Here is a 20,630-nt window from a genome sequence, read left to right on the forward strand (position 1 = left end):
ACTCTGAAGCATGCATAGAAAGGTAGGATGAGATTGTGTAAAGAATGCTGACTTAAGAATATGGTAAATTGAAACATAACGGTATCTAAAAAAGCCATGGAAGTCAAATACAAAATGTTCTAGTGCCAAAAATACACACTAACACATATTGCATAGGATTAATATGAGTTAAGAAAGTTTGACTTCACTCACAAAGTCTTCAGATCGAATTTGTCTGCTTCAATTCCTCAAAGCATTAGAGTTCTTTTCAGTGATCTTAGGAAAACAAAGTGGGTGAAGTTCTGACTTCATTAGAGCTAGAATTCTGTCTCATTCTGTTTCTTAAAATGAGCAGAATCACTAAGACATCAAAGAAGCTTCAGAAATCCCTCAGGAAGGACATGAAAAGAAAGAAGTATCTCTTTTACTTACATTTCAGGGGTGACAGGGTATGTACAGTTGAGACGTATAGGGAAATCAAGGGTAACACTGTAGACAGAGAAAAGATCAGTAATCCAAAGGGAATCTACTTTCCAGAAAGTCAAGAAAATGAACCTGTTTAGCTACAAATACAAGCAATAAAACTTTTATTATTAGATAACAAATTTAGTTTAAAAATATGTTGGACTTATGGAATTTAACATGTGGGACAATTTCATATAAAACTTAAATAAATTATCATTATCTGTGTGAACACTAGCTGCTTATATTAAATATATTTAAAAGCAACTGTTTATAGTGGTAACTTTCTATTCACCTCTTTGAAAATTTTGAATTACTGTGTCTCAAAGTTAATGGAGATATTCTGTTTTCTGAGGGCATATTGGCATTACAATTAGCTTAAGTGAATGGCAAGGAAATAATGGGAAACATGGATGGTGGACCAGTCACTTTCTTAGTTGACTGCTTAGAAGATAGGTCAGTGATGATAGTTTCTGCTTTGTGCCCCTGTGGTAATTTAGCTCTCTAGGATTTTCAATTGATGGCTGTTATGGAAAGGATCATGGAAGGGTCAAAGACATCAATGTATGGTAGTTAATAGAAAGATTATGATATAATGAAATAGAACATGTGAGATGCCTGTTAAGTGATTACTTAAACTTTTGGTAATCTGATGGATTGAGTAAAAATCAACATTGCTTATCAGAAACTGAGAGGAAATTAGCTTCTGTGGGTTTCATCTTGGTGTTTAATTTTCAGATATTTAATAATCACAAAAACATATTTCTTACTAATGGAATCTATCATTTATTCACCCCTTCTAGAAAATAATATATATTTATAATAGTTAATTAATTATTAATGTTCATCCTATATTCTCATTCTCTCTGAAGCATGTTTTTAAATGCTTCATATTTTATGTCATATATTTGGGTTTCTGTAGTATCATGTGATAGTAACGTGTACTAGTATTAATTATATATCATCGCTTCAATGAAAGCTTTACATTTTTCTCAGTTTTAAATATTTTACACATTGCATCATATTCTTTGATGATTATTTCTTAACTAAATATCTAGAATAAAAGTTTTAGAAGAAATCAGTTTCAAAATTAAAACTACACTTAAGAGTCTACATAAATTTCCAATTTGTATTGCAAAATTTTTGCCTTAATGAAGCAATCTTAGTTACTTTAATACATTTTAAAATGTGATTTTTATTTATTTGTTATTGATTTTATATTTCATAACGTTTTTTATCATAAAGCAAATTATAATCTGACATCAGTATTCATGTTCTTTTTAATACAGAGTTTGCAGAATATGTTAATAAAATCTATGGATTTTGTTGTTTATGATCACACATGCCAGTAATTCTAGAACTTGAAGGGAGAGTCAGGAAAACCAGGAATTCAATGCCATGGTGAGTCTGTGTCTAGCCTGGGATATATCTGCCTTTTCCTTTAACACTATAATAAAAAATATCTGTCTTTAATGGGGAAAAAAATTTCTGTGGTATGGCAGGATGCAAATGGGTATTACACATCAAGTTGTTTTGTTACCTACATTTGTAATATATTTTCTACTAATTGGAGATTTTCAAACAATGTATTTGTAAACACATCCTAGATCTTTCCACAAAAGAAAGTAAATGACTTACTAATGTCTACTCATCATTTTATTTATTCTAATGTCAGACAAACACCAATACAGTGGAACAGAATCTCCAGGTTGTCTTGCATTGATTCTCTTGAGTCTGATGCATGGCCTTATGGTATAGTCAGTTGCAGATGATATAGGGAAAACATAAGAACATTTGCCTCATGTAAACCACAAATTTTATTTATATTTGGATAAATTTTCAGCTATTATCCCTTTTAAATTTTATTTAATTCTCTGAGTTAAAAATACTTAAATGATTTCTCCATTTCCTGTTTTGCCTCCAGCCCCTCCCATGTCCCCTCATTCCAGGATGTTCATGTCTTTTCCCCTCACAATCTCTCAAAATTCTGGCTTTAAAAACTATCACTGTTATATAGTATATGAATATGAAAATTTAAAAGGAAAACCTGCTCACTCTGTTTATTGTTGCAGGTATTTAAATGGTATCAGGGCTGGCTACTTGTCATTGAATACCTAATTGGGACCTCAATCCTGGAATAGATTAATTCTCCCTCCCTCAGCAGTCCTTATATGCCTGTGGTTCTCTGTCTAGAGGTGGGGCCCATAGGATTTTCCCTTCCACATTAACATATCTATTGGTATCCTCATTAATCAGGTCTTGTTTAGATACATCTGATATATCATTCAAGTAGCTTCCCTGTCCTTTCTAGGAAACAAACTCACAGTAGAATTTCTTATACGGCAGTTCTCACAAGTAAATATGAGTAACACTTTATGGTGGGTTTATTTTTATTCATGCATTCATTATTTAAAAAATAAAATATATAATAGAAAGAAACAAATCTATCACATTCAAATTAGGAAGAACAATCCAACAGAAGGGAAAGGCCTTATATTTATTCCCATCTGCTATAAGAGGAAGCTTCTCTGCTGATAGCTGAACAAGGTGTTATTTGTGTACTGTGAGTAGCAGAATTCTATTATGAGTTATTTATCACTACATCAAAAAAATTTATTTAGACTAGTATTACTTGGTTTTACTCTAATTCCCTTCATTATCAAGTCTCTGGTTCTTGGTCACCTAAGCAATGGTGTGTATGAGTTCCATCTCATGCAGTGGGCTTTTAGACAAATTTGATACTGGTTTGTTTCTTTCACAAACTTTGTGCTACCATTGCCTTTGCATACCTTGTGCCATGCACCATTATAGATAAAGGGTTTGAAACTGGCTTGATGTTTATGTTTTATTTGTACAGGTTACAGAATATGTTCTTGAAGGAACATAGGGCTGAGAGCGCTAAGTAGGCACCGCTTCAACTTCTTCATCTTTAATGAGTTGTGTAGGTATTGCAAGTAAAGATTTTTTTCTGATTTACTTTAAATATTATCATTGAGATTATCACAATCCTTCCTTTTGCTACAACTCATAATTTTACTAACAAATTGTTAACAAAAATATGTATAATGTTTGCACACACATTTATATGCATGCATGTATAAACCAGGCAATATCCACCCAATAAAATATTATTTCTAATGATATTCAGTTGTATAGACAGGAGAGGAAATAAATGATCTTTGAAGCTGTGAGTAGGAAGCATAAGAATTCAAGATATAGAATATCCTTTTAATTTCTATTACATGAAGCAGATATGTTTTCAAGAAAATGAATTACACCTAAAACTTTTAGTTCATATGACCATGAGCAATATTTTCATATACTTAACTTGACTACTTTTATAATGACATAGAAATGAACAGGAAAATTCTTTATAGAAATGTTTACAATAAGTTCATACAGATTTCTACCATTGTCTTATCAAATAATGCTTGCTTAAACAACTTACTACTGATGGAGTTAATAGCATATAATTATATCTCTAGACTCTAAAATTAATTCAATGAATAAATTCTCTTTTCTAGGTGTGTGATATCACCAATTTTCATATGTGAGCTTTTGGCCAATCACCTTGTGAGCCTTCATCATTTACTGTTGTCTTTGTCAAGATATCACATTCACATAGGAACAAATAAGAAGATATTTTTGTGTTAATTCAAAGAAGGATAATAGAAAGAACAACTATCCATGCTGTTATAACTAAGATAAACAATCTCATTGTTGATCAACATGATTCCATGGAGAACTCATGGGTATTAGAACATATGTCTCTTACAATCCCAGGTTAATCATTCCTCATTTGTTTGATATTATGTTTAGATTAGTACTAAAATTTTAAAATGTGGTTCCTTTAAATACTATGAAGATGCAATTTATGTTTCCACAATTAATGTAACACAACTGTTTTTTCTTTTTTATAATATTTTATTTTCAATAGTAATAAAATTCATCATGATAGTTTGTATAATGATATACTATCTTGTTGATAAAAATATAAACATGTAAAAAATATTTTTTTATCAATTGATTATTTGTGTGAAGAAAGTTTATTTTTGCTGCCTTCTTGAGAATCATGCAAAACCAGAGTTTTGTCACTGAGTTCATCATCTTGGGGCTTTCTCAGAACCCAAAAGTTGAAAAAATACTGTTTGTTGTATTTTTGTTGGTCTACCTTGCAACTATAGGGGGCAACATGATAATCGTGGTGACCATCATTTACAGTCCTGCACTACTAGGATCCCCCATGTACTTCTTCTTGGCATTCCTGTCATTCCTGGATGCATGTGTTTCTTCTACTGTCACGCCCAAGATGATAATCGACTTCTTCCATGAGAAGAAGATCATCTCTTTTGAATGTTGCATGACACAATTGTTTTCAGTCCATTTCTTCTCAGGGGCAGAAATGATTGTCCTTGCAGCCATGGCCTATGATCGCTATGTGGCCATTTGCAAGCCTTTGCACTACTCTTCCATCCTTACTCGTAAGCTCTGTAGTATTTTGGTTGCAATATCCTGGGCAGGGGGCTTCTTGCATTCTATCATACAAATTATTTTCACATTGCAGCTGCCTTTATGTGGACCCAATGTCATCGATCATTACATGTGTGACTTGTTTCCATTGCTGAAGCTTGCCTGCACTGACACTCATATCTTTGTCCTTTTGGTGTTTGCCAACAGTGGGGCTATCTGCATCATAATCTTCTCCTTATTGATTGTCTCCTATGGTGTCATCTTGTTCTCTTTGAGAGCACACAGCTCTGATGGTCGTCGTAAAGCTCTTTCTACTTGTGGAGCCCATGTTACTGTTGTGGTTTTGTTTCTTGTTCCATGCATATTAATATATGCACGGAATACATCTGCATTCTCCTTTGAGAAAAACACACTTATATTTGTCAATGTCCTGACACCATTGCTAAACCCCATGGTTTACACATTTAGGAATAAGGAAATGATAAATGCCATCAGGAAAATGTGGAAGAGATTAAAAGTGATTTTTGTGAGATTTTAATATTGCTTTTACACTGTTGTGGAGATAAATCAATGGGTAAGGAGAGTAGCTATGTCAAAGTGAGGATAAGGGTTTTATTTTCCAGAACTCATGTCAGAATCTAAATATGGAAGCACACTTTATTTCATGGTAAATAGGAGAGTTACAGTTCCCAGTGTTTCACTTTATTGCACATACATTTGAGAAACAATGATTTCAAGATTTAATGGAGACTTTCCTTAAGAAAATAAGATAGAGTGAAATGAATGTTCATTTATTTTGGCTGTGTCTGTATGGTCACAGATACAATCACATTTCTGTATACCATAGACACACACACACACACACACACACACACACACAGAAAGAGAGAAACACACACAGTCACACACACACACACTGCAATATAAACAAACAAAATTACACTACTAAATGTAAAGAATAAAGAATTCAGTATTCCACTGGGAAAATAAAGCATTAACTTTATAAAGAAATAACATCATTTGGTACAGAAGACATCAATAGTGGAAATGTGAATATATTTCTAGGTTAATAGTTTCACTCTGTATTGGCTATTTAGCATTGTTATATAAAAATAAAAGCAGTTAAATTACATCCTCTCATTTTTTAATTACAAATTTGAAATGTTTTTACTATTTGACTGCTTTCTATTAATAATATACTTCATTTAAAAGCTTAGTTGACAAAATGTGTATTTGGACAAGAAAAATATTAAAGTTATTCCAAGAGAAACCGGGTCTTTATGTGACATATTGAGGCTTCAGAGCCCACAATTGCAGAGAGAAAAAGAGAGAGAGAGACAGAGAGAGTGAGAGAGAGACAGGGAGAAAGAGATTTAAGATTCAGAAACTGATTTGTATGTGTTCCTGAATTTTAAGGTGGGCCTATTCAAGTGTGGGGGAAAAATGAGTTACGTCTTCAATTTCTTGACTGATATAATACTTGAATTTCTCTTGGATCATGTGAGCATCTCAACCTAATGAGAAATGGGACCTAATTCGATAAATACCTATTTTGACCTCTTGTTCTGGTGCAACAAAAAGTACTTGAAAGATATGATCCTAGCCACACCTTTGCAAAAACAGTGTCATAGTCAGCACATTTCCCCTACTTTGTAAAGAGAAAATAGGGCCAGAGCAAGCAGATTGAAAATTAGTTTCCAAAATGTTCATTTATTATATGATTTTAATATCCTTAACTTTGTGTGTACAAATGATAATTATATTTTGAAATTTATAAATCAAGATCATTAAAATTTAGACACTTCATTTCACTTTATGGTTCTGTTTTCTTACATTTAGATTGTAGAGAAGAATTTGCAAAAAAAATATTACTTACTGTTAAACACCTTCTTCTGCTTAGAATCAACAACAGTAACAAGTAACTCAATTTTATGCTAAAAGTGCTAAATATTAATAGTGCCATGAAGATATAGAAGACAGATGAGACTTCCCACTTGGAGAAAAATGCAGAACCAAGATTAGGTGCATCAGTTAATGATTAAAAAAACCACAGAGGAAGTTTCAAGATATGTAGATTTCACCTTAAGGAACAGACATAAATACTCTTGGATGAGTTTGAGGAAAAGTGATATTGAAATTGAATTCTCTGTCTCTCCATGTTTTTATGCCTGTCTGTAGTTTGTGGTGAATGGTGTGCCTGCTGTATGTTGTGTGTGTCTGACCTTTCTATTATATATTTTATTTTTTAAATAATGAATGCATGAATAAAAATAAACCCACCATAAAGTGTTACTCATATTTACTTGTGAGAACTGCCGTATAAGAAATTCTACTGTGAGTTTGTTTCCTAGAAAGGACAGGGAAGCTACTTGAATGATATATCAGATGTATCTAAACAAGACCTGATTAATGAGGATACCAATAGATATGTTAATGTGGAAGGGAAAATCCTATGGGCCCCACCTCTAGACAGTGAACCATATGCATATAAGGACTGCTGAGGGAGGGAGAATTAATCTATTCCAGGGTTGAGGTCCCAATTAGGTATTCAATGACAAGTAGCCAGCCCTGATACCATTTAAATACCTGCAACAATAAACAGAGTGAGCAGGTTTTCCTTTTAAATTTTCATATTCATATACTATATAATAGTGATAGTTTTTAAAGCCAGAATTTTGAGAGATTGTGAGGGGAAAAGACATGAAAATCCTGGAATGAGGGGACATGGGAGGGGCTGGAGGCAGAACAGGAAATGGAGAAATCATTTAAGTATTTTTAACTCAGAGAATTAAATAAAGTTTAAAAGGGATATGTTTTGCATGCTCTTCCATGTATGTTTCTGTGACTAAGAAAGGGGCTTCTCTGTGCACACTTAAAATCACAGAAAACATTTTATAGAAAGGAGATAAGAGATCCTTTATAACAATAGTTAGCAGATCTGTACAAGGGAAGAAGTTGCTTTACTGACTCCAGTTGATCCAGACTCTTTTTATGAGGCCACAGTTACCCTTTAGGGAAACAAAAGGTGCAACAAAAAATGAGAAGTACAGACCAAGGTCTCTCATGAACATTGATACAAAATTACTCAAGTAAATACTGGAAAATTGAATCCAAGACCACATCAAAAACATCATGAAACACGATCAAGTAGATTTCATCCCAGAGATGCAGGGATGGCTGAACATATGGAAATCTATCAATGTAATCCACCATATAGACAAACTGAAAGAAACACACACACACACACACACACACACACACACACACACACACACACACACGGCCATCTCATCAGATGCTTAACATGCTTTGAACAAAATCCAACATCCCAACATGATAAATGTTCTGGGGTTCTGGATAGCACCTAAACATAATAAAGGCAATATATAGCAAACCAATAGCCAACATAAAATTAAACGGAGAGTAATACAAAGTAATTCCATTAAAATCAGGGAAAAGGACAGATGTTCACTTTCTCTGTGTCTATTCAGTGTAGTACCTGAAGTTCTAGCTGGAGCAATAAGATAACAAAAGGAGATCAAGTGAATACAAATTGGAAAGGAAGAAGTCAAAATTTCACTATTTGCCAATGATAGTATAATATACATGAGTGACAACAAAAACTCTACTAGAGATATTCTGTAGCTGATAAACACCTTCAGCAATGTCGCTGAATACAAGATTAACTCAAAAATTTGATAGGCCTTCTATATACAATTGATAAATGGTTGAAAAAGAAATCCAATAAACAATAGCCTTTACAATAGCCACAAATAATATATCTTGGGGTAACTCTAACAAAAAAAATTAAGAAACCTATATGACACTTTGAAGAACGAACTGAGTAAGATATCAGAAAATGAAAAGATGTCCCATGCTCATAGATTAGTTGGGATAATGTAGTAAAAATGACAATCTTACCAAGAGCAATCTACAGAATCAATGCAATCCTCACCAAAAATCCCAACACAATTCTTCAATGTTCTCAAAAGAACAATACTTCATAAGGAAATCAAAAATCCAGAATAGATAAAACAATCAAGGAACAATAAAGGGAGTTCTGGAGGTATCACTGTTCCTGACTTTAAGCTCTAGTATAGAGCTATCGTAATAAAAACTACTTTGGTCATTGCATAAAAACAGACAAGTAGATCAATGGAATGGAATCAAAGACCCTGACATAAACCTACACACCTGTGAATATTTGATTCTTGTTAAAAAAATAAAACAAAAAGTACACAATGGGAAAAGAAAGTATCTTCATCAAATTGTGCTGTCATAACTGTATGGCAGCATGTAGAAGAATGTAAATAGATCCATTTCTATAACCCTGCACATAACTCAAGTCCAAGTGAATCAAAGACTTAAACATAAATCAGTTACACTGAAGCTGATAGAAAAGAAAGTGGGAAATAGCTCAATGAATTGGCACAGAAGACCACTTCCTAACTGTAACACTGGTAGTACAGACACCGAGATCAACAATTAATAAATGGGCCCTCCTGAAACTGAAAAGCTTCTGTATGGCAAAAGACACTGTCAATTATACAAAAGGGCAGCCTACAGAATGAGAAAAGATCTTCACCAACCCCACATCTGATAGGCAACTAATGTCCAAAATATCTATAGAACTCAATAAACTAAACATCAACATACCAAATAATCCTTTTAAAAAATAGGGTACAGATTTAAACAAATAAATCTCAACAGAATAATCTCTAATGGCTGAGATACACTTAAAAAAGTGCTTAATATCTTTATCAGGAAATTGCAAAGCAAAATGACTCTGAGATACCTGTCAGAATGGCCAAGAGCAAAAACGGTAATGACAGCCTTTGTTAGCGAGTATATGGAGTAAGGGGAGCACTCCACCACTGCTGGTGGGAGTACAAACTTGTACAGCCACTTTAGAAATCTGTATGGTGGTTTCTCAGAAAATTGAGAATCAATCGACATCAAGACCCAGCAAAATCACTCTTGGGCATATACCCAAAGGATGCTCAATCATACCCGAAGGACACTTACTCAACTAAGTTTATAGCAACATTATTCATAATAGCTAGAACCTGGATTCCCTTCTACCAAACAATGGATTAAAAATAATGTGGTATATCTACCCAATGGTATATTACTCAACAGAAAAAAAAAAAAAGACAAAAAAAAAAACCCAAAAATAAACAAATACAAAAATAATGACATCATGAAATTTCAGGGAAATAGATGGAACTAGAAAAAAAAATGATCCCAAGTGAGGTGACTGGGACTCAGTAAAACAAACTCAGAATGTATTAAGTCACTCTTGAGTGGATATTAGATGCAACACAAAGTAAAACCAGGCTATAAGCCTCAGCCCCAGAGAAACTAGATAACAAGGAGGATCATAAGCAGAATGTATTGGTCTCTCTGGGAAGTAGAAATACATGTCCTGAGTACACTAGGGGATGGGAGAAATAGATAGAAGGGGTGGGGAGTGAAAATGTGAGGAATTAGGATGGTTGAGTTGTGGGCTGGAAGTAGCCAGAGGGTGATGGGGGAGATATCGTGATTGATGGGGCCGTTGTGGGGTTAGGGTGAAACCAGGTACTAGGGAGGTTCCTGGGAACCCATAGGGATTACATGAGCCAGGAATCCTACCTCAGTGGAAAGAATGCCTATACTGGCCTTCCCCTGTAATCAGATTGGTGACTGTGCAGGTTGTCGTCATAGAGTCCTCATTCAGTACTTGATGGAAACAGATGCAGAGATCCAGAGCCAAGTACTGGACCACGTTCTGGGAGTCCAATTATAGAGAGGGTAGAGGGAATATATGAGCAAGGGATGGATTAAGATCATGTTGGGGAAACACAGAGACAGATGACCTGAGCTTTTGGAGCTTGCAAACTGGACAGATAGCTAAGGAGACAGCATTGGATTTACTTAGGCCCTCTGCGTTTGGTGAACAATTGGATAGCTTTGTTTTTGAGGGACCCTAGCAATGGGACCAGGGAACATGAGGAGAGGAGGGAGGGAAAACTGTGGTTGGTATTTAAAATGAATTTTTTTAAAAAAAAATGATTTTTAAAACGTGGTGATGTATTATTTATTAAAGTTTGGTTGAAGCTATAGAAAGCAAAGATAGGCACAAGCTCTTAACTCTACCCCAGGTTTAAAGGTCTGTCCTGTTCTCAGGGTGGCTGAAGAATAAATCCTGACATGAGGCCCTTTGCTTTCCCTTTTTATACATCCTTAGTTGCTGATATTAAATGTGTTGAGATCACCTTTGTGTGAGATGTTTCTCTTTAGGACTGGTTCAATTTTATGGAGCTCACTGTGGCCTTGAACTAACATAGATCCATCTGCTTGTCTTTTGAGTTCTGGGATTAATGGTTCATGCTACCACTGACAGGCTCTATGGGTAGCTAATATGGCTTCAGGAATTAAAGGTGTATATCACTACTGCCTGGCTCTATGGCTTATGGCTAGCTTTGCTTTCTGTACCCTCCTTAGGAGCTATGAATTATGCATGCTTGAATATTGACCTATCAGGTGAGGTATACACATACTGGTGCACTTATGATATGACTCTTTGGAGGTTATTAAACACATCCAGATAGTATTTGAGGCTTGCTCCAAAGGAGAAAAACATATACCTAGTACCTCATCCCAGTAAAATCCCAGGAAGAATGATGTCACAGACCATAGGGAAGAATCAGCTGCTGATATTTAGCTAAAAGAACACAATAACAGGTCTCTATATCTATCATCTAGAGTACTTCTTAGAATTGGTCAGAGAACCTTCCTTTATCATTGTGTTGTGATAAGCAGAAGGACACCTAATTCTGCCAAGTACTGAGAGTATATGGCTGTTCAAATCTTATCACTAGTACCTACTTCTAGAACCAATAAATAACTTAGAAAAAAGGGCATAGGCAATGTAAGAAAAGGAGATTTAGGATGAGTGTTACAAAATTATGTTTTCGGGACAAGACATAGCCACTATAATTATTAATATATAGAACCTGAGCATGCTTGCTCAGAGGTTTGGGCCCTTTAACCCTGCATCATGAATAGAGGATGTAGTCATGAGTTCCCACTCCTCTCCGAGGAGCTATTGACAGTCAAAGTTCCTGAGAAAGGAGTATAATTTTCAATTATGTAGCCATAGGAAAATTGAAAATGCCCTAATAATTCTCTACCCGTGTACATGCAAGCAACCCTAAAGTCATTGGGTCAAAACTGAAAGATGGGAATATAGCAGGACTATTTGGGAAGAAGTTAGTGACTAGAATGGGAAGGGGGATGATGGACTTTTTTGATACATCATCCATATTTGTGAAATGAACAAAAAATGAAGCAAAAGATTCATCAAGGAAATAGAGACATTGCTAATCATACCGTTCATACTAGTCTTTCCCAAGAACAGGTAATTTTATTATAGATTAATAGGTGGGCCCATATTACAAAACTAATCTGCTACATGGGATGAGCATATAGGAATTTAACTTAAATTCTACACTAGACACTGTATCTAATCCATTATATAACTGTTCTGTTTCTTGACATGATGGTATATAAAAGTATCATCAATAAAACCTCCCAAAGTATTTTTCAAGATAATTTTTGATGTAAATAGAACTATGAACACTCTCCCTAGTGAAAAGTATGCAATATTGTATCACAACCGCTTATGGCACATGGGATTGTTTAAAACCTAGGGAAGCTGAGAGTAAGTCTCAGAGGAAGATCACCTCTCAGGGAACCCACATTAAATTCCAGTTGCAATTAAGGAGAAATTTTGGCTGTATTTTTTCCTTTATCCTTAAAATATGATGAAAACTTTATGAGAGGAACACTGAGGCCTTCTTCATCTTCATCTTAGATTGGAAGGAAGAGTTGGTACAAGCATTGCTTTTTTGTCACCACTGAATGGACTATGACAACATAGAAGAATAATTGACTGGCTCCAGGTTTTTCACTAAAATATCACATGGTAAGACTCATGAACACATTTTTTTACATTTTCAAAGATTGCTTTTTGATTGTGTAAAAAGTTCTTTAATATTTGTTTGCTTATTTTTTATTTTTTCTCAGAGTATTAATTGCTTAAAGAAATTATTGTGGTTTTTATATTATAACTTGAGTCCATGGGGGCATTACATATGCATACCTTATTTGTAATGCCAATTTTATGACCAAAATCCAGGCATACAGAATCTAGTCAAAGTGAAATGCAAGGAACCCAGAAAATATCACTTAAAAGTAGTAACTTCCCATGTGTCCAATAAATATCAGTTGTTAGAGAGTATGACTTTTCTTCCTTCCCTCTTTCATTCTTTCTTTCTGTCTCTTTCTCCCTCCTTTTATTAATGTTTCTTGCTTGCATTCTTGCTGAGCATTTCTTATTCCTCCCCTTTGACTCCTAATTTCTTTATGTTTAATGTAATGCAACATATTTCACCTTTTTTATTTCTATGTAGAAACCAGGTAATGTAGAAAGCATCTATGCTTTGCATTTTTATATGATCTTTGCAATAGTAATATTCTTGTTCTTCTAAGTGCATATTCAATTATAGTGATTAAAAAAATTACCTTTCCTATGTTTATATATAAATGTGGTATGCTTTGAAATTGAATAAACAACACTTGTCATGGTGCATTGAAGTGCTGTACTAAACATTATATAATATTGCAAACAACTATAAAATTTTTTTTTTCTTACACAGTAACACATGGTCAATGAACGGGTATTATATTCAGATTAAGGTCACAAAATAAATGCTGTGAATTAAGTACACTTAATTTCCCAAAAGCACTAGGCTTCTGCCTCAGAAAAATCTTACATGAAGTTGAGAACGACTGTAGTGTTTCTAGTCCAGGTCTGATCCCTTAAACATGCCTGAATCAGCAAGAAGTTTCAGAATCATTCTGAAGGAGCTAGTAGGAATCAGGCGAATATCATTTCCTCTACATTTCAGACATAGCAATACAAAAAGTGCTTAGACATCTAGGGGTCTTTGTAGAACAATCATAATTATAGGAAAAGCATTAGTTACCAGAAGAGAAGCATTTACTGGAGATCTGCTGAAAGGACTTTCCATAGCTATAGACAAAAACATACAGTATTTTATCAGGACTTAGCAGTCTGAAATAAAAGTATGAATGGCTTATGAGATCTACCATAAACATATTTTCAAGTTATATTTCAATTTACTATCATTGGTGGTAAAAACCTTTTGTTTGAAATATATTTAAATCAACTACCTAGAATGACATTTTTGCTAATTCCTCTGATAGCTTTGAACATTATTCACACTTTAAATTAACAAAGAAACCTTGTTATCTGTATAAATGGATTTGATGGGCTCCAGTGGTTCAGTTGATCAGTGCATGTTGCTTATACAAACAAATGAGCCCAATATTCAGCCATCAAGGAAGGGAAGGGAATAGTGGGGCAAGGTGCACAGCTGAATACATGGGGAAATACTTCCCAATGTCAGTCCCCAAGAAGATGGCTCAGTGACCACAGTTTCTTTTGTGGTGGCCTTGGAAAAGTTCAGTAAAAAACCTTCGGATATCTAATCACATGACTTTTAGGGGTAATAAGGGAATGGGATGCTTCAGGAGACATTTGTAGAGTCAGTTGGTCCTTACCTTAATATATGGATTTGAAATTCAAGACTACATGGTGGTGGGAAAAGGTTGTCTCAACATAATGTCCATTTAAGGTAAGACTACAAGTGTTTAAAACATTAATGTGAGATGTTATACTGTCAGCATATGAGTTCACTAGGCCTACAAATCTCACAACCCTTTCAGAACTTCAAAGAAAATTAATTTGTGGGTTTTAATTTTGATGATTAATTTAAAATATTTTATAATAGTAGCAATTTATACATTATAAAATGTATATCATTTCATAATTCACTTCTATATTATAAAATGTAGTAACAATATCACTAAATGATCATGTTATTTTTAAAGAGTTTCTGATATAACTCACTATGAAAATGCTTCATAGTTGAGACTTTGTGTCAGTATGTTTCATTAGTAGTATGATGTGGTAGTGAGTCAAAGTTTTGTTATCTACAAATCATTCCTGCTATTAGAATTTCAGATATTTCTGTGTTCAAACTTCACACTGGATCATCCTCTCATTTTGCTTTTAGAATATATAGAAGACTAAGTTTGCTAATACAAAGATAAACAAACTACTGGGTTTGAAATTTCTAAATGCATTTCTGGAATAAGTGATATTATTATAACTGATATTACTTTTAAATAATACTGAAATAAATGCTCATATGTTGCTTACAATGTATAGTCTATCGAATAAAATATCTTGATACAAGATATCTTCAAGGTCTAAAGTAGACCAGGCTGGGCTCAACCTCATAATTTAGGTAAGGGTGACATGAAACTCCTCCATAATTAAAGGGTGGAATTAAAACATTATTTCATTACACCTAGACAAATCCACACTTTTGTATCAGTAAAATACAGATAAGATAGAATAGAAGGTTCCATCATATCACTCACATGGATTCACTTGATTTTTCTACACAGCTGTACTTGGCATGTAGTAGTCAAGAACACAAAGAAAACTCAAATGTGCTTGTTAAATATGAATAAATTTTATTCATTTTAAGCTTTATTTTTAATCAATATCAATTTGGTGTTAAAAATTCATTTCATAATGTACCTTAGGTTACGTTGATCATCTTCAATATGGTTTATAATCTATAACTCTTGTGAGAATACAAAAGAACCCTGCTATACATTTCATTGCATAGTATAAAACACATTTTTTGAAATTGCTTTATTGGAAATATGATGGCAATGTTTTGTTTGTAACTAGCGATCCTATTAAATAAGTGTGAAAGAAGTCAAAATATACCCAATATTCAGATGAACATAGAGTGTGGTTGTTTGAATGTAACTGGCCCCTTTAATTCATGAGGAGTGGCACTATTAGGAGGAGTGGCTTTATTTGAATAGGTGGGCTTTGAGGTTTTTTGTGCTCAGAATAGCACTGAGTGTTTCAGTTGATTTCCTGTTGCCTATGAGATGTAACACTCTCAATTCCAGCATCATTTCCGACTGCAGTGCTGCCAGCCATGATGATAATGCACTGAACTGCTGCAACTGTAAGCAATCCTCCCCCCCCCAATTAAATGTTGTTCCTTATAAGAGTTGTTGTGGTCATGTTTTTCCTTCACAGCAATGAAAACCCTACCTAAGACATAGGGCTTTGTTTTCCTTGCAATTTCCTACTCCACTTGGTGATATCTGCTGGAAGTCTACCTGAAAATTAAAATGCTTCTCATAAGTCCTGTTATCCTCCTTCCTTTTATGAGCATTTACAGATGTGAGGTTTCTGAAATTTTTGGAACAGTAGGTAACCTAAATTGGAATGTAGTAAAAGGTAGGGATATGGATCTAAGCACAAATCTAATGAATTTAAAATAAGTTTTTTTTTTTTAAATTCTGTCCTTGTATTCTCTCTCTCTCTCTCTCTCTCTCTCTCTCTCTCTCTCTCACACACACACACACACACACACACACATTTTGTTTGGTCTTTTAATTTTTTTGTTAAAATATACTTAGAACATTTTTTTCTCTTTCCTTCCAACTCCTCCTATCTTCTTTCCTTCACAGCCCTCTCATAAGTCTACCCTTAAAACCTCTAGAGATTTGTTGCAACAATTTGGTGCAAGTATACTATGCCTTGCGACTTTGAATTATTTGAAGTTCTTTGCTCACCTACTTTACTGTTCATAGTCCTTGTGGATGAGATTTTAAGTTGATAATTAACATGTTTTATAGTAATTATAGTAATTTTATAGTAATTCATACAAATCCTTAGCCTTATTACTCATAGGATAGTATTTACTTAATAGACAATGTTACATTGTGAAGACTTATTTATTTTAAATGTATGTGCATGGGTGTTTTGATGTGTGTGTGTATGTGTGTGTGTGTTTGTGTGTGTGTGTGTGTGTGTGTGTTTGTGTGTGTATGTACTGGTCTCTGCTTGGTATATACATAGTCCAGAAGAAGATGATATCTCTTCTTGGGTGTAAGAATGCTGGGAAATGACACAGATTTTCTGGAATAGCAGCAAGTACTTTGAAATGTTGAACCATCCTCTCCAACACACAGACAAGTTTCAATTTTACAAATAATTGACAAATAAAAAAGTCTCAGGAGTCTAAATTATATTCAAATATTTTCATCAATTTTGCTATATAGTTTTGAGTAATTATCACATGTTGGTTATTGTTTTAACCTTTAATCTGGTGCCATTTTCAAGATGTCTTATTAACACACAAAGAAGATTTTTTCCTTCCATTTTATTTTAGTTTTTTAAAATTTTATTTTATATTCCAACCAGAGCTCTCTCTCCCACCCTTAATTCCAACCCCATTCACCTCCTATACCCACCCCTTACCTACCCAGTAGCTCAACCTTAGTCCACTCCTTCTCACAGATAATGGCGCCCATGAGGAGTCAACATAGTCTGGCACAATAGGTTGGGGCAGAGCCTGGACCCTCTCCCAGTCATTAAGACTGAGCATGGCATCCCAACTATAGGGAATGGGCACAAATTAGCAAGCTCATGTACTGGGATTATATCATCACTGAAGTGTGTGTGTGTGTGTGTGCGTGTGTGTGTGTGTGTGTGTGTGTGTGTGTGTGTGTGTCTTTTATTTATTTATTTTATACAATTATATTCTATTTGTACTAATGAATCTTTTTTTTTTAAAGGTCAGGAGAGCAGATCAGTCAATACTGAAATGCCATGAGTTTTATTTTTGACACTCTTATATACCATAACCAAAAAGTAGAACACAATATCATGTACATAGAACAAACAAACTTTTCTTCCTCACTCATTCCAAGGGCTCAATAACCACACCTTAGCTCTAACTTTTTGTTCCCTAGCCTTGAGGTCAGCATTCAACATCTTCTTCTTTAGCCTTGACAGTAGGAACAGCCTCACCTCAGATTCAGGTCTATTGTTATTTAGACTAAGAGAACCAAAACATCCTTCTGTAGCCACACCTTTGACCTTTGGGACTTGTGAATTGCTGAAAGCTTTGAACTCTGTCCTTGTGCCAAGATGAAATGCAGGCAACTTTATGGGCATCCACAAATTTCCCCTTGTTAATATAATTAAAAAATACCTGTGCTTCTGTTACAGGACAGATGACTGTGTCTGTCTTAGGTAGTTTTCAACCTTCCAGCCTTACCTGTCATGGGAAGCACATATTCTGTCATGTGTGTCCTGGCTTAGGTAGCTTGGAGGCAAAAAGACTTTACCTATCTCTGACTACCAGCCTCTGTAATAAAGAACATTAGGATGCCAACACACCTGAGCCTACTTTTCATCAAGAGCTCACAAGTAAGTGTGATAATGCATAAACTTTTGTGGCTACAGCATCCCCTGCAAAAGGAGTGGATGAATCAAGATAAAATGGCCTTTTAAAATTGATCTGAGATGTCTTGAGTGGCTTGTACTATATCAAGATCTAAATCTACTTTTTAATTGCATTGTATCTAATGATTCATAAACATCATGTCTAAATCTTAATAGAATAAGCTGACTTTTTCATTCATAACATATCTAGTATAGCAAAGCCACTGAAGTTTTAGAGAGAGAGACAGAGAGAGATTGCAGAAACACCAATTGAAGTTCTCATTGAGGAAAAAAAATCACTTTTCATCCTGTTGATGCAAGTAAAAAGGATGAAGCCAACCTATTTAAAAAAAAAAATAGGTAACTTTTGTTGTTTAAACTTTCCATTTTAGTTCTAACTTTTTATAAAAATAGCAACAATAACTATTATGACCATGCCACAAATTGTCAAAAAAGACCTATGTCCTGGGTAGTTACTATTTTTTTATTAGTTTCACTCAATTTTCATTAGAACATAATTATTCTGAAGTGATGAAATGTAAATAAAATTTTACTCTTTAATATTTGAATAGTGCATAATACTGGTACTGCCACACACAGTCTTTTCTTTCACAATAATTAGAGTAATGCATCTGAAGTTCTATTCTCACTTCATAGTTGAAACACAGTTCAAAGGGTAGTCAGGACATTCTTGAGTACACCAAAGTGCCTTCATTTCTTCTTCAGTTGGTAGATAAGATTCCGTTCCAGTGAGTTTTTGCAGGCTCTCTGCAAAATTCAGCCCAGATAGCAGACACAATTAATAAATTATGAAAGACTGCTTACTAGATATATAATTTTAAATGTTGCCCAATACTTCATTCAAAAAGTCCTTTGAAAATTATTAAATTGAACCTCAAAGATGAACTATTCCTGTTTTCTAACACACAGAGGGGTTTGCTACAATATTTAAAATATGTCTACAGCATTTAATAATTTGCTTTTCTTTCTATTCTACCTGATATCTAACTATGACCTACAAGATATCCTAATACTCTATTTTCAAGGGTGATAAAAGTCAGTTAAGATAATCCTTCAAAAGCATGAACCAATTTGTTGGTGGTGGTATTAAAAATTAAACAATATATTTTCTTTATTTCAGATTTATGTGAACAGACTTTATCTTCCTCTTGAGAATCATGCAAAACCAGAGTTTTGTCACTGAGTTCATACTGCTGGGACTTTCACAGAATCCAAAAGTTGAGAAAGTATTATTTGTTGTATTTTTGTTGCTCTATCTTACAACTATTGGGGGCAACATGACAATTGTGGTGACCATAGTTTGGAGTCCTGCACTTCTGGCCTCCCCCATGTACTTCTTCTTGGCATTCCTGTCCTTATTGGATGCATGTGTCTCTTCTATTGTTACACCCAAGATGATTATAGATTTGTTCTATAAGAGAAAGACCATCTCCTTTGAATGTTGCATGACACAGGTCTTTGCTGTCCACTTCTTTAGTGCAGTGGAGGTGATCATCCTGGCAGCCATGGCTTATGACCGTTATGTGGCTATTTGCAAACCCTTGCACTACACTTTCATTATGAACAAGAGGGTCTGTGGCATTCTGGTGGGAGTGGCCTGGGCAGGGGGCTTCTTACATTCTATCATACAAATTATATTCACTTTGCAATTGCCCTTCTGTGGACCCAATTTTATTGATCATTTCATATGTGATTTGTTCCCATTATTGAAGCTTGCCTGCATTGACACACACATTTTTGTCATTTTAGTATTTGCCAACAGTGGGTCTATCTGCATCATTATTTTCTCCTTTTTGCTTGTCTCCTATGGTGTTATTTTGTTCTCTCTGAGAAATCACAGTTCTGAAGGTAGACATAAAGCTCTCTCCACCTGTGGATCCCATATTACTGTTGTGGTTTTGTTCTTTGTTCCATGCATATTAATATATGCACGACCTGCATCCCCATTTTCTTTGGAGAAAAATGTATTTATATTTGCTGATGTCTTGACACCATTGCTCAATCCTATGGTTTATACTTTTAGGAATAAGGAAATGAAAAGTGCAATCAGGAAACTGTGGAGGAGTTTTATAGTGGTTCCTGATACATAACAAAATAGTTAATATGTTAGGTTGGATGGTTCAGTTGGAGAAAAGAAGCCTGAACAATAGGACTTTGTTTGTATCCACATTGCCCATGCTTATAGGCAAGTACAGCAGTTCACTTTTAACCCAGTGCTGGTATTACTAAAATAGGTGGAATGCAATTGAACCTTGGACAGCTAATCTGTCAGGTATTCAAAAAGTTCCAGTTCTATTCACTG

The 20,630-nt window shown here is 34.5% G+C and overlaps 2 protein-coding genes across 2 annotated transcripts; both read left to right on the top strand.

Moving 5' to 3' along the window:
• The first annotated feature begins 4,486 nt into the window (after positions 1-4,486).
• On the top strand, positions 4,487-5,449 carry LOC127221973 (olfactory receptor 4C15). Its single transcript, XM_051183904.1, has one exon. The coding sequence runs from the start codon at positions 4,514-4,516 to the stop codon at positions 5,447-5,449; it is 936 nt and encodes a 311-aa protein (XP_051039861.1). The 5' UTR covers positions 4,487-4,513.
• A 14,033-nt stretch (positions 5,450-19,482) lies between these two features.
• Positions 19,483-20,418, top strand: LOC127221975 (olfactory receptor 4C15). The gene has a single exon (XM_051183905.1). It carries the CDS (start codon positions 19,486-19,488, stop codon positions 20,416-20,418), a length of 933 nt encoding a protein of 310 aa, XP_051039862.1. The 5' UTR covers positions 19,483-19,485.
• Positions 20,419-20,630: the final 212 nt, after the last annotated feature.

The sequence above is a fragment of the Phodopus roborovskii genome, unplaced genomic scaffold (assembly GCF_943737965.1).
Source record: "Phodopus roborovskii unplaced genomic scaffold, PHOROB, whole genome shotgun sequence".
NCBI lineage: Eukaryota > Metazoa > Chordata > Mammalia > Rodentia > Cricetidae > Phodopus > Phodopus roborovskii.